At 45.3% G+C, this 13,212-nt stretch overlaps 1 protein-coding gene across 4 annotated transcripts in view; it reads left to right on the top strand.

Annotated features, from left to right (window-relative positions):
* The window catches only part of LOC126284341 (lysocardiolipin acyltransferase 1-like), a 297,024-nt gene that overhangs the window by 157,452 nt on the left and 126,360 nt on the right, over positions 1–13,212 (top strand). For all 4 annotated transcript variants that reach the window (XM_049983194.1, XM_049983196.1, XM_049983193.1 and 1 more), the window contains exon 2: positions 6,707–6,949. In XM_049983194.1, the coding sequence (XP_049839151.1) occupies positions 6,752–6,949 (198 nt within the window). In that variant the 5' untranslated portion in view covers positions 6,707–6,751. The remainder of the gene's footprint in view (positions 1–6,706; positions 6,950–13,212) is intronic.

Genomic DNA, 13,212 nt, shown 5'->3' with positions numbered 1-13,212 from the left:
CTCCTGTGTAGTATCGTAACCTACTGTGCTTCGCCATGAAGGAGGCGTGTTGAACAACTCCATTACAGTACGAAGGCAAATATTCTATGAAGGGGTCGGGAGGATAAAAAGGGGGTACTTTTCAAAATATGGAATCTTATAAACAACTCGTTCTAGAATCCTGCAACAAACACAAAATTATACTACTTTTAGGTTGTTAATGTCAATAGGCATTGTTCCATTTAAAAAAGTGTGTGTTTGTACAAAAAATACTCTTTCTAAGCATTATTACATTCTGTGGATTGGCTAACAATGCGAGCCCCTGACTAACAATTCGTTCTGTGAAAACCGCACAATAATAGCAGTTTCCATGTCCGCATTACACGCGGTGCAAGCTTTAGGTGATTCACCCTGTATTTATCGTAAACATAAGTACTGTATAGGATGCAGAACAAAAACAGTCTGATGAACGTACGTACGGAAATGCATAGTTTCCATGCTAGACCACTTATTCAGTCATACTTTGTTATAGAGACTGCCGTCTTAATTCGCGCTGTACCATGCAGCCACAGTTGCAGTAAGCGTGGTTTCCCGCTAGAGGGCGGTACTGAGCCTCGTAAGTCATGCCCTAGAGCCCTCTCCTGCAACAGCGGTTGGTGATGTTGCGTCCGATTCACTTCGCTCGCTGGGTCACCTTGTAGTGGATGTGATACAGCGTTGTACACAACGGTTCCGCATTCGAATCGAGAGCTTGCCGGCGTGGTGTTTACTAGCGGAAAGGTAAATGGCAACGGGCAGCGGGCAGCAAGGTTGTATCAGGAGGCGTATCCACGCCGACAACAACCAATGTTTGCAACAGCGTTTCGCCGTTTGTCTGAGACAGGATCGTTTCAGGAACAAGGACGTACCCGAAATCTTCGGTCAGCAGACTTGGAGGAAAATGTGATAAACACTGTGGAAGGCGACCGCCGTGTCTGTAGTAGGTAGTTCGCAGCCAGTAGGGCGTAAGCCAGGCGACCGTGTGGAATATTGTCGTTCTCCATGACAGTTGTTGCTACTCTTATCAGTTAAAGCGTGTGTAGGCCTACTAGCAACGGACTTTCCACATTGGGAGCAGTTTGGTCACTGGTTTCTTCACCAGGCATCCACGACTCCGGGATTTGTGTCATCCATCCTATTCACAAATGAGACCACCTTTACACGGAATGGTATCTTCAACTTTCGTAACAGTCATCTGCTGGATAGTATGCAGTATGGTATGGTGAAAGCGGATCATCAGCCTAAATGTGTGGGCCGGGATAATTGGCGATCCTATTTTGTGACCAATCTTCCTTCCGCGTCGCCTAAAAGGCCGAAGTATCGGCGTTTCTTCCGGATGTCTTTACCTCCCCTGCTGGAAGAAGTGCCACTGATGATTCGACGGGCTATGTGGCTGTTACATGATGGCGCTCCAGCCCACTTCGCCGTTAACGTCCGGACGCATCCCAGTCGTGTCTTCGCTGGTCGATGGATCGAATGATGGGGGTCCAGCTGTATGGCCTGCTCGTTCACCGGATCTCAACAGTGTGATTTCTGGTTATCGGGCCCTCTCAAAAGTATCGTGTATGCAGAGCCCATTCCAGATGTGGAGACACTGGACCAGCATATTCATGCTACCTCTGACACTATTCGGATGCAGCCTGGCCGATGTGGACGTGTGACACATGCGTGCGTTGAGGGACACGGAGACCATTTTCGACACATACTGTAACTGTGGTTGCACGGTACGGCGCTTATTAGACTGCAGTCTCTGTAACAATGTATGATTGAATAAATGGACTCTTGCATGAAAACTATGCATTTCCGGACATAAGTACATAAGACCTTTTTTGTTCCGTATCCTCTCATCGATCGTTTGTACACAGGAGAAAAAATCACCCTGTATAATATAGTTGATCTAATGTATAAAAGGAATGGGCTGATTTTAACATTTTATAAGAGATGATTCGTAATCAGAGTAATGTTTTTTTTAATACATGTTGATTATGCAACAAATCTTTTGAATTTAGGTGAGAATATTTATTTCAAATTCCGCTAAAAGGTTCCTTTTGCTGCCCCTGTCAACAACATGCAAAATTTGCATTGAATACATTTTGGAAGGAGACTGATTTCTCTGTTTTGAGATGTTGTGCAACGGCTCTTGAGACGTATTATACATAACTTCCTTATTTATCTTCGTTATACTCTTATTTTTATATGCATTTGTATGTGTTCCTTGCTGCCTGCGCTACAGCACACACAAACACACACACACACACATATGTGTGTGTGTATAATTACTCGTCGGATGTGCTCTCGACATCACACGTTGCAGGATGGTGTTTGTCATACAGATATGAAAAACATAAGTTTAAACTTGATGCAAATACTTACTGCAAAAATGCGTGTTTCTTCATTATGTTACCTCTCGGATATCATACAAATTAAATAACATGACCAGTGATGATAAAAAGATTAATTATTTAAGTCTGAGTAGGACCTGAACAATCGCCTCATACACCTTTCACTTGCGAAGCTTTTCCGCAGCTCGTAGTCTCGGGGTCACTTTCTCGCTTCCCAAGCACGGGGTCCCGGGCTACATTCCCGGCGGGGTCAGAGATTTTCACCTGCGTCGAGATGACTGGGTGTTTGTGTTGCCCTCATCATTTCACCATCATTCATGAAATTGGCGAGATTGGGGTGGGCAAAGGTTGCGAATTTGTACACGCGCTGATAACCGCGCAGTTGAGCGCCTTACAAACCAAACAACATCTTACGAAGATTGAACGCCAATCACTTAACTATGATAATCTCCAACATCCGGGACCAACGCACAAATACATAACGCACATACCTGTTATAGACGCGTAAAACTTCTCTTGAGATTTTAACGGAATTTCCAGAGTAGCGCACGTTACTAGTTCCACAATGTGTTGTTTTAATAGCCTACTAAAGGTGTACAAAGTGTGAAGTAAATCTATGATATAAGTGTGAAGTAAATCTATGATATAATTGTACATTACTCGTATGGTCCGGCACATTGTAACTTACTGTATTACTCTGTTACTATAGGTTATCCGTCTTGAGCTGACAGTAATCAAATTAAAAAGAATTACACCAGACACGTTTTGCTTTTATTTGTAAAGCATCTTCCGTGGCTACTGGTGTATCTTTACATATTCTGCTTCCCTCCTTGCTAGCAGCGGTTGGTGTCGAAACGTTTCGTTTCACCTTTGCGCCTGGTAGTTTTTGGCATTGTGCAGAATTTCCGGCGCACACGCTCGTTTTGAGGTAAGTGCGTTTTACTGCTGCTAGGAATGTTAGCCTGCAGTCGGCCGCTCCACATACCTGCACTGTCATGATTCTGGATCTTAGTCATCACTGTTATAAACACTGCTACAAACGTGCAATGAACACTTCAAACACAACAAAACAAGCTTTTTTCTGAACGCCATCTTGTTTCTAATCCGCAGTAAAGTGGATTTTGAGTGTTTCAAGTGTCCGTTGCAAGTTTATAACAGACACAAGACCCAAAACAGTGGAGGTATTTGGAGCGGCCGACTTTGGGATAACATTCCTAGCAGCAGTGAAACGCACTTACCTGAAAACAAGCGTGTCCGCAGGAAATTCCGCAGTGTGCGAAAAACTACCAAGCACAAATGTGAAACGAAACCTTCCAACACCTACCGCTTCTAGCAAAAAGGGAAGGAGCAGAATATGTAAAGATACACCAGTAACCACGGAAGATGCTTTATAAATAAAAGCGAAACGCGTCTGGTGTAATTCTTTTTAATTTGGTCGCTGTCAGATCAAGACGGATAACCTAACAGCTGCTATGGAAGATTGTCACGCAACTGATTGTGAATAACGTCATTCGCTTCAATATTTATCGAGGTTTGACTTCGGCTTTTCAAGCCTGTCACTTGTCCTTGAAAATTTCGTTACAGAAAGAAGATAGTCAAATAACGTATGAAATCTACTGTAACTTCACGAAAATACACTATTTTGCTGACAACGCCTGGAGACGCTACACTTGTTTATCGTACAGTTGCTTTTATTTCTACAAAGCTCTGTGAACCATAATTAAACTGATCGCAGTTATCCTTCACTAAATGTATTCTGAAACAATCGACGTCCTGCCATACTACACGGATAACCGAAGAGGTTAAGGGGACTGCTTTTTGTTGAAATGGGAAATTGAGGTTGGAGTTCCGGTCCGGCACAAACTTTCATTGTCTTCATTTCCTTATACAGCTGATGGTTGTTCGTATTCTTTGTATGACCTATCGGAGGTTGGTTTTTAGGTGCTTCACATTACTGGCACCTGACTACACTTCGCTCTGGTCATTAGAGAGAGATAGGAAAGACACTTGACCACATCTTAATTTATCTCTGCCGTATCGTACACTCCACGTCCAAAGTGGTGTAGAGCCTGGGCTTTTCACGTGCCACTATGCACCTGAACCCGGGAAAAATCTCCTGCGGCCAGTGAAATGACGACGGCAGGTGTTGCTGCCATTGTTTGCGGCCAGTGAAACGACGACGGCAGGTGTTGCTGCCATTGTTACACCGGGCGGGCAGGCGACGCGGCAGTGAACCAATTGTGAACTGAACGCTCATCAACAACAAAGGGTAGAAATCCGGCACTCGATAATTTTAGCTCTGTTCTCCACAACCCACAGGACGCAAAGACTTGTGCGACTGCAGGGCTACGCCACCAGCGATGGCTTCAAGGACGCCAATTGATCGCTCGGACTGTGGAACTGTGGTACACATCAAGATCCGCTGATAGCAGGCGACGAACACTGCAAGAGGCGGTGGTGTTTCTCGATCAAGCAGGCAGCTTGTGAATACACGCTGGTGAATTAGAACATTACGAACACTGCCCATCTGCAGGTGAGGTAGCGGTTATGTGGTGCAGTAAGGAAACTATGTAAGTGGAAGAGGCGAATGGGGAGTCGACCTAGCGACGATACGAGCCTCAAATGGGGAAATCCACTGACAAACGACTTAGACAGAGGGTAGAATGTTATCAAACACCGACTGGAAACGAGCACCTCGGAAAAGGTGAAGGTGATCGGTTCTTCGTGTAGTACTGTCGTCAGCGTTTACGGAATGTGGTTGAAGGATGATGAAACCACGAGTACACTGCAGAGTCGCAGGTGTCAGCAGCGCATCACGGAACGTGATCGTTGGATGGAGGGTCGCTCGCTCCGTAAAGCAGAGAAAGGCGCCCATCTGTTTGAGATGTGACAACAGAGCAGGCGTAGGCGGAGGCGGAGGCGGATGCGTAGGCGTAGGCGTAGACGTAGGCGTTCGGAGCACACTGTCCAGCACTCGTTGTCGAACATGGAGCTGTACAGGAGACGTGCCCTGCGTGGGCACATGTCGGCAATCCAGCACATTCCGTTCAGTGCGATGGCCTAGCTGGGAGGGCCTGTTTGCCTGCACAGTAGCACTCTACTGGTCGACAACAGAGCCAATGTCGTCCTGCATCGATAACCACCACATCATCCGTGTACTGCTTCCAGCGGAGTGCGTCCTTCGTTGGGTCAAACAGTGGTAGTTGGAAGGCGCGAGATCCAGACTGAAGGGTGGACGAGGAAGAACAGTTCAGTGAAGTTTTGTGATCTCCACTAGGAGGTGCTGACTTGTGTAATGCGCTGTCACGGAGAAGTTTGTTTACATTTGTGTGGCGACGAATACTTTGCAGGAGTCGGCTTTGTGCGGCCGGCTGGCAAGCGGGAGATTGTACAGTTTGCGCGATCTTGTTGCGATTATGACAGACGCCTCGCCCAACGACTCACTGTGCTTTTGTTCTCTGCCAGGTCTCCGTAGACATTTCTGCGAGTGTCTCTGAATATCAGTGATGCTCTGGTTTTATGCCAAAAGAAAGTCAATGACAGGACTCTGCCATTTTAAAGGTTACGTATAGCGCCGCGACCTGTCGGAACTTGGTGAAGCTATAGGGCCTGAAGCGAGAATGTTCCATCTGTCTTACAACAAATTCCGCATTTTTCCAACAGAAATCGGTAGAGAAACGGGTGTCGACTATGTGAACATTATTGCGACTACCAGCACTCTTTTATGATTGATGTCTTACCCAACAGTGATAGTATTTTACGTCATAAAAACTGGCTGTGTCACAAGACAAGGGTGTCGTTATAGTAGCTGAGGAGCACTGTAGTGTCTAGGGGAGCAAGTGATCCTGATCCGAAACCGATGGGCCACAGATATTTGTCTAGAAACCACTGGCCCATAATTTGAAGGAACCACGAAACCTCTGGATAGACGTCTAGTACACATTCCAAAAACCTGATGAAGATTTGTGGAATCCAAGACATGCTGAATCGCTACTGTACAGTATTCCAGGAACGAAGGAGCGACACAGTATTAGGCAGATGCTCACAATGTTCTGTATTGTAAATGTGAGGCCAGACACACAGGATGCGATGAGCCTACACGGTGCACTGTGTACCTGCTCAGATGTGGATTACTCGCTGAGCTCGTTCAAGATTGTAACTAGCTTCTTAGTCGTTATAGCCTCTGATGATCTCTCGAACACTTGAAGCTGAAGCGTTAAGCTCATAATTACGCCTGCAATATGAGTGCTCTGGTAAAACAAAAGAAAAGAGGGGTGTTGGTGGTGGTGCTGAGGCTGTCGAGCGCAGTGTCTGGGAAGGCGGTAATGCTCTGTGCTGTCCCGCAGGAGACGCGCTCACCCTGAGGCTGAGGCGCTGCGGCGCGGCCCGGCATGCAGGGAGTGTGGGCGGCTGGGCAGGCGGCGGCCCGCCTCTGCCGCGGCCTCTGCTTCGTGGCGCTCTGGTACGGCAGCATCTGCGCCGGCTTCCTCTTCATCTTCTGCCCGCTGCTGCCGCTCGCCCTCCTGCACCAGCAGCTCTACCGCACCATCACCGACGTCGTCTTCTCCATGTGGGAGCTCTACCCCACGGTAAGTGACCACGCGGGGAATGGTCTCCCGAGGGTAAGGAGCAACAAAGGTCATGTGGACATACGACAGGAAACGCGAACGCACACCGTCTGTGTATTGTGTGTTGAACCGAGGACCTAGAGGGTTCGTCCCGCCGTTTCCCTCAGTGGTACACAGCACTACAAGAGGGCACAGCAGTCCACCCACCCCACCGCCGCCCCACACTGAACCCTGGGTTACTGTGCGGTTCGGCCCTCAGTGGACCCGCCCGGGAACGTCTCATACCAGGCGAGTGTAACCACAAATCCTTGCGTGTTACAGTAATTATGGTGCAATTTTTTTATTTTTCAACTACACGTTTCTCCTTATTTAGGCATTTTCAGGTTATCTTAATTTGGTATTTCGTAGGATCTAAAGGATCCTTCTAAGAAATACCCAATTAAGATAACCTGAAGATGCCTAAATAAGGAGAAACGCGTAGTTGAAAAATAAAAAAAAACTAAAATTGCAACGAAGACAGTTTTTAACTAATACTGTTAAGCACTGGTTTGCTGTATGCCACATATGGATTGTAAGAATTTCTAATTATGGTGTACGCGCACGTGGACACACTGTTTGCACTTCAATCACCGACACAGTATAACTGAGGCGGAATAAAGGGAAACAGTCCGCATTCGCTAAGGCAGATGGAAAACCTCCTTAAAAACCACCCACAGTCTGGCCGGCACACGGGACCTCATGCTGGAGATTGGCACGCCTTCCCACAAGGGCAGCAGCGCGTTAGACCGCGTGGCTACCCGGGTGAGCACACCCCCTTGCAGGTTCAGATAAAAGATTTTTGCAGCAGAGGTTTCGACCTTCATCACTTTCACATGTACGCTACAGAGCATCGTCTCGGTGCGGTGGTAGCGAACCGTCGCCATCGGTTTAGCGCCAGTGTGTGAGTGGGGATTATCGGGAACCACCTCGTGGGGCCAGCTGTCCTTTCACTACGCGTCACGTGCGAGGCATATCTGCTCTTCGTACAGGTGACCCAGCAGCCCCTGCTGGAAGACGTGTTTTCCTCGGTAATTGGCATAATGTGGTTTCTGTGTGCTACAGCTAACTTCCACATCTCTCTGCGGAGGCATCTCACAACACCTATCCTGTATGATGGATCGGACGAGGTGATCCAGTTGCATGTACCACCTGGTCGCTAGATACCAACCCTTAAAACCGAGCGAGGTGACGCAATGGTTAACACACTGTACTCGCATTCGGGACGACAACAATGATTTAGGTTTTCCGTGATTTCTCTAAATCGCTCCAGGAAAATGCCGGGATGGTTCCTTTCAAAGGGCATGGCCGACTTCCTTCCACGTCCTTCCCTAAACCGATGAGACCGGTGACCTCGCAGTTTGGTCTCTTCCCCCAAAACAACCCAACCGCTGGGGCACATGAAACAAGTTGCGTTTGGAGAGCCCGCTCCAGATATGCAGGCACTGATACACTGCATTCGTGCAATCTGTGACTTCTCTCAGTTGCAGGGTAACGCATTCGAAGCTGCTGCGTATTGTCCGTGCGTGCTTAGAGGCCCATCGAGGTCAGTTGGAACAGCTTGTCTGATGGAATATCCTTACTTCACGTCATTGCACTTTATAAGCACCGTGACTTAGTAATACTTCGTAGTATAGACACCATGCATTTCTAGCCGTATGTTTGTATGACTTTTTTTGCCATTTCTGCTCTCTGGAATCATTTCCTGCACTTCTTCCCCATTTATCAAAGTCGCCCTTAATACTGGATCCATGCATAAGGATATATCCTGCCTACTGTGACGGCATCGTTTCTAATAATATAGTAACTGTTTTATCCCTGATATCAATAAGTCTATATCTCGAGTCACAAATAAAGAATGTAATCAAACACTAGGTTATTTTCCTATGTTAAAAATGTTTATGTATTGTTTTTAATGTGATTGATTATAACATTTAAATAGCATTTACTGTCAATGTTCTCACAAAATATGTTATTTTTATGTATTTAAAGCTTAAAAATCATTAAATATCAGGATCTGGTCACGTTATCGAAAACGCCATGCTATTGGCTCATGCTCGGCTGATGTCACAGGCTAGGAGTAAGTCAAAGCTATACGTCTGTTATAGGAGCGCTGGCCGAAGTTACGAGCTTTTTGCAAACTTTTTCTGAAAACAGTTCAACTATTTAGTGATGGAAAACGCAGTTACAACTTTTAAGTAACAATAGAAAGGAATTTAGTGAACACTGACAGCGGAAGACATGCGAAAGTTTATGCGTTTATGCTCTACCCATTTAGACCGGTGATATGTACAACAACGGACATTCTTCATCATTTAACTCGGTCAGAACTAAGGACTTGTAGAACTTTCCAAATGGGACCGTATATAAAACTAGATTGTAGACTATCAAATATGAGGTACGACCCAAAGCACAATAAAATTATTCTAGCAAACCTTAGCGCTGATTTCACTGGTAGAACACACGCAGCAGAGAACCTAGCAGGCGTTTGGTGGCGCAACGGATAACGCATCCGACTGCAGAGAAACAGGTCACACATTAGAGTCCAAAGAGGGTCATATGTTTTTAAAGGTTTTGCGCGAAATACGAAAATAGCGGCACTAACTGATTGTAGCAGTTCTTTCGATTGTGGGATGTATTATACATAGCTCCACATTAGTCTTAGTCTGAGAAATGGACAACAGAAGATAAACGCATTTTCTTTGCGAAGAAACCATTCAATTTTCTGGAAAGCATTGCTACTAGTGAAGCTAGTAGGTCTATGAGGTCATACGGAGAGATATAAAGCGTGTCTAACATGCAGGTGACGCAAACGTAAGGGCTGCCGGCCGGAGTGGCCGTGCGGTTCTAGGCGCCTCAGTCTAGAACCGCGTGACCGCTACGGTCTCAGGTTCAAATCCTGACTCGGGCATGGATGTGTGTGATAGATATCCTTAGGTTAGTTAGGTTTAACTAGTTCTAAGTTCTAGGGGACCGATGACCACAGATGTTAAGTCCCATAGTGCTCAGAGTCATTTCAAACGTAAGGGCCGAGATGTTTGGGAGTGTAAACTAAGGTTGGCGTCTGAAGCAGACTTACTTCATTTTTTGTAAGATGTTGAATCTGCAAAAATTTAAACAGTAAGGATCCTAGCTAGACAATACGAAGATAAAAACATTGTTACTTATAAAGTAAAAAGTGTGTGGTCACATTAACTAGAAAATATCTTTTTGAACGTAAAGTATGGGAACAGCGGCTGCAAATGTAAGCGCATGTAAACAGCCAGGAAAATACAATAACTTTCTGTTTTTGATCGGTATGATGAAGTTTTGTGATTGTGATTTGGTTAGCACTATGAGAGGACTGTCGAGTCGTCTTAGAAATAAGTTAGAATGTTCTTTCGGGTTAGATTCGGACCAGCGATCTGTGGACTCCAACTCGTAAAATTCGACTGTCTACCGCTCTAACAATTGACCAACTGAACAACTGACGTGTTGTTGTGTAAAACGACAATGTTCACAGCGAGCTTAATTTCGATGAATGACACCACATTTCTGTGTAACAGTGGGAGAACATATCTCGGAGGCAAGTTAATGTTAGCTTCTAGGGCAACATATTGTTGATTAAGTTAGTAAACATGAATTCCTAAACAAGGCATCAATATGGATTAGCACTACTACAGTAGAAGATAGCCAGTGACGTCACAGGCATCACATCAGTCGAATAGGTCGTTTTAGCGGTCTATCAAATTACTTGAATTTCATTTCCGTTTTATGTAAGAGTACTGCATAAATCGACATAATAAATCATTTAAAACGATTTCCAGAAAACAGTAAATACCATATTATAAAATCACTAGCTTAAAAGTGGTAGTTTTCCCACTTACTTTCCTCGTTTGAAAGAAATGTGTATCTGGCGTTTCGCTTTCTAGTGCAAAGACGAATAAGTTTCGTGATTGTTCAATACGTAAACAGAATACATGCAATTATCCATGCCAGAAAACGATTCTTTTACATACTCTCCACAACACTCGAATGTTTGGCATTTTGCTTTATTGACAGTCAAAGTGTACACTAACCTTACAGGAAATTCAGTGGTAAGCGTTATGAATATTGACTTACCTTTTTATTTTCCGGTTAATATTTCCCATACATGATGTTGTTTATAAGTTTTTGTGTTGGTGCCTACCGGAAAGATTGATCAGAATTTAGGTATTCTGTTATGAAGTTTACATCTTCTTCTCGTTTCGTCACCATATCAATGGATTTAGGTATTATTTTGTTTTCCTGTGATATCATATTCTGTATTCGTTGCTTTGTTTGTTGACCCGTTTATATTGCTATAATTGTTGGCTCGCACAGTCAATCAGTATTTAAGTAGTTTCGTTCTGTAACTAGAAACAATTTTTCGATGATATGTCGCTCTGTCTTGACTACATCGCACAACTCATTAGTTAAGACGACTTTGCGGGAGTGCGGGTCAGTCCGATATCTATCAATTCCAAATTGCATCGTAGAACAGGAGAGGACATTCTAAAACATTCCAAAAACATCTTGTACCGTATCAGATTATTTGTAAAAGCTATTACGTTGATACGACAGGGGGCAAGAGACGTCATGATGAGATGTTGGCCGCCCCAGGCATTCACATCTTCTCGACTAGAAAAGCTGTCACTGCACAGTCACTAGACTTCGCAACGATGGATCCAAGAATAGCACCCACACATAAAACATTGACATATAGGATGTAAAAAAATCTACGTGTACAAAATCTTAGAATCTTTAGAGAAGATAAAAGAAATACTTCCCTACGTGACGGCCGGCAGCAGTGGCCGAGCGGTTCTAGGCGCTTCAGTGCGGAACCGTGCGACTGCTACAGTCGCAGGTTCGAATCCTGCCCCGGGGATGGATGTGTGTGATGTCTTTAAGTTAGTTAGGTTTAAGCAGTTCTAAGCTCTAGGGGACTGATGAGCTCAGATGTTAAGTCCCATAGTGCTCAGAGCCATTTGAACCTTACGTGAGAAAAATGTCGCAGGTGCAACTTTTTCGCCTGAGGTTCATGAAGGTTTTGATGCTAATGATTTTCAGACAAGATGTTCAGTCTGCTGAGTGGTGGTGATGACGATGATTGGTTTGTGGGGCGCTCAACTGCACACTCATCATCACCCATACCAAGTCCCAATTTTTACGTAGTGCAACTTTTTACACAATCGAATCTAGCCACTGTCACGAATGATGATGATGATGATGATCAAATGATGTCAACAGAAACACCCAGTCTCCGGGCAGAGAAAATCCCCGACGCCCCCAGGAATCGAACTCGGGTCTCGTGAACCAGAGGCAGCAACGCTAGCCATTGGACCACGAACTGCGGATTCTGCCGACTGATGAATATTGTTTTAGAGACTTCGCTGAAAATGTTATTCATTCATGTTAATGCCCAACGGGCATCTGCACGCTAATGATGGTCTAACACGCTGAAAACAACCAGATATTCCACGAACAATGCCTGCTGCTCCTGCGAAGCGGGCAACCAGCTGTACAGTACGAGATAACGAGGTTAAAGGGTTAATTGGCACACAGCTTCTGTTTCCTGCCACCGTGGAGCTAGAGTGCTCTCATCGTGATAGTGGGAGTGTACGTAAACGTGCATCACCTACCAAAACTTAAGTTCGCAAGGGAAGTACCACTGTTCCATCGTTATCCTGAACGCTGACTAAATGTTTTGATCGAAAAATGAAGAATTCAACTTACGCAACACAAACATAGCCGAGGAGTCTTCACAAAGTTTACTAACAAAACCAAGACACACTATTCGTCTGCTCGGACGAATGATAATATAAAATTGACAAGTGAAATTCACCGGCTGAAGGCCAGATCATAAACATGTTAATAACACAAAATAAAAATGCTAGGTCTCTTTGAGACTGTCTTTGAACAAAGTTCAACTAAGCTGTCAGTTCTTCCAGCAATGGACAGAGCTAAAGCTCCACAAAAGCTTTAAGCTCTTTTATCTAGACACGGACTTACAGTTCCATTGGAACAATCTACAGTGATTTGAGCCAGGTTTCGCGACATCCACAACAACAAAGACAGATTTGGCAGCGGCGTCGCGGCGACCCAGGGCGCTGTGGCTGGCAGGCGTCCACACTGGAGTGCCGCCGGTGGGTGGCCGAGTGCAGGTCTAAGCAGCATCCGGCGGCGGGACACCTTAGAAGGCTGCTGCCAGCTGCCACTTCTGGCGCCACTGCTACCACCGCCCAGTCATA

Source organism: Schistocerca gregaria, chromosome 8 (genome assembly GCF_023897955.1).
Source record: "Schistocerca gregaria isolate iqSchGreg1 chromosome 8, iqSchGreg1.2, whole genome shotgun sequence".
Taxonomy (NCBI): Eukaryota; Metazoa; Arthropoda; class Insecta; order Orthoptera; family Acrididae; genus Schistocerca; species Schistocerca gregaria.
This window is presented reverse-complemented; position numbering and strand designations above follow the sequence as displayed.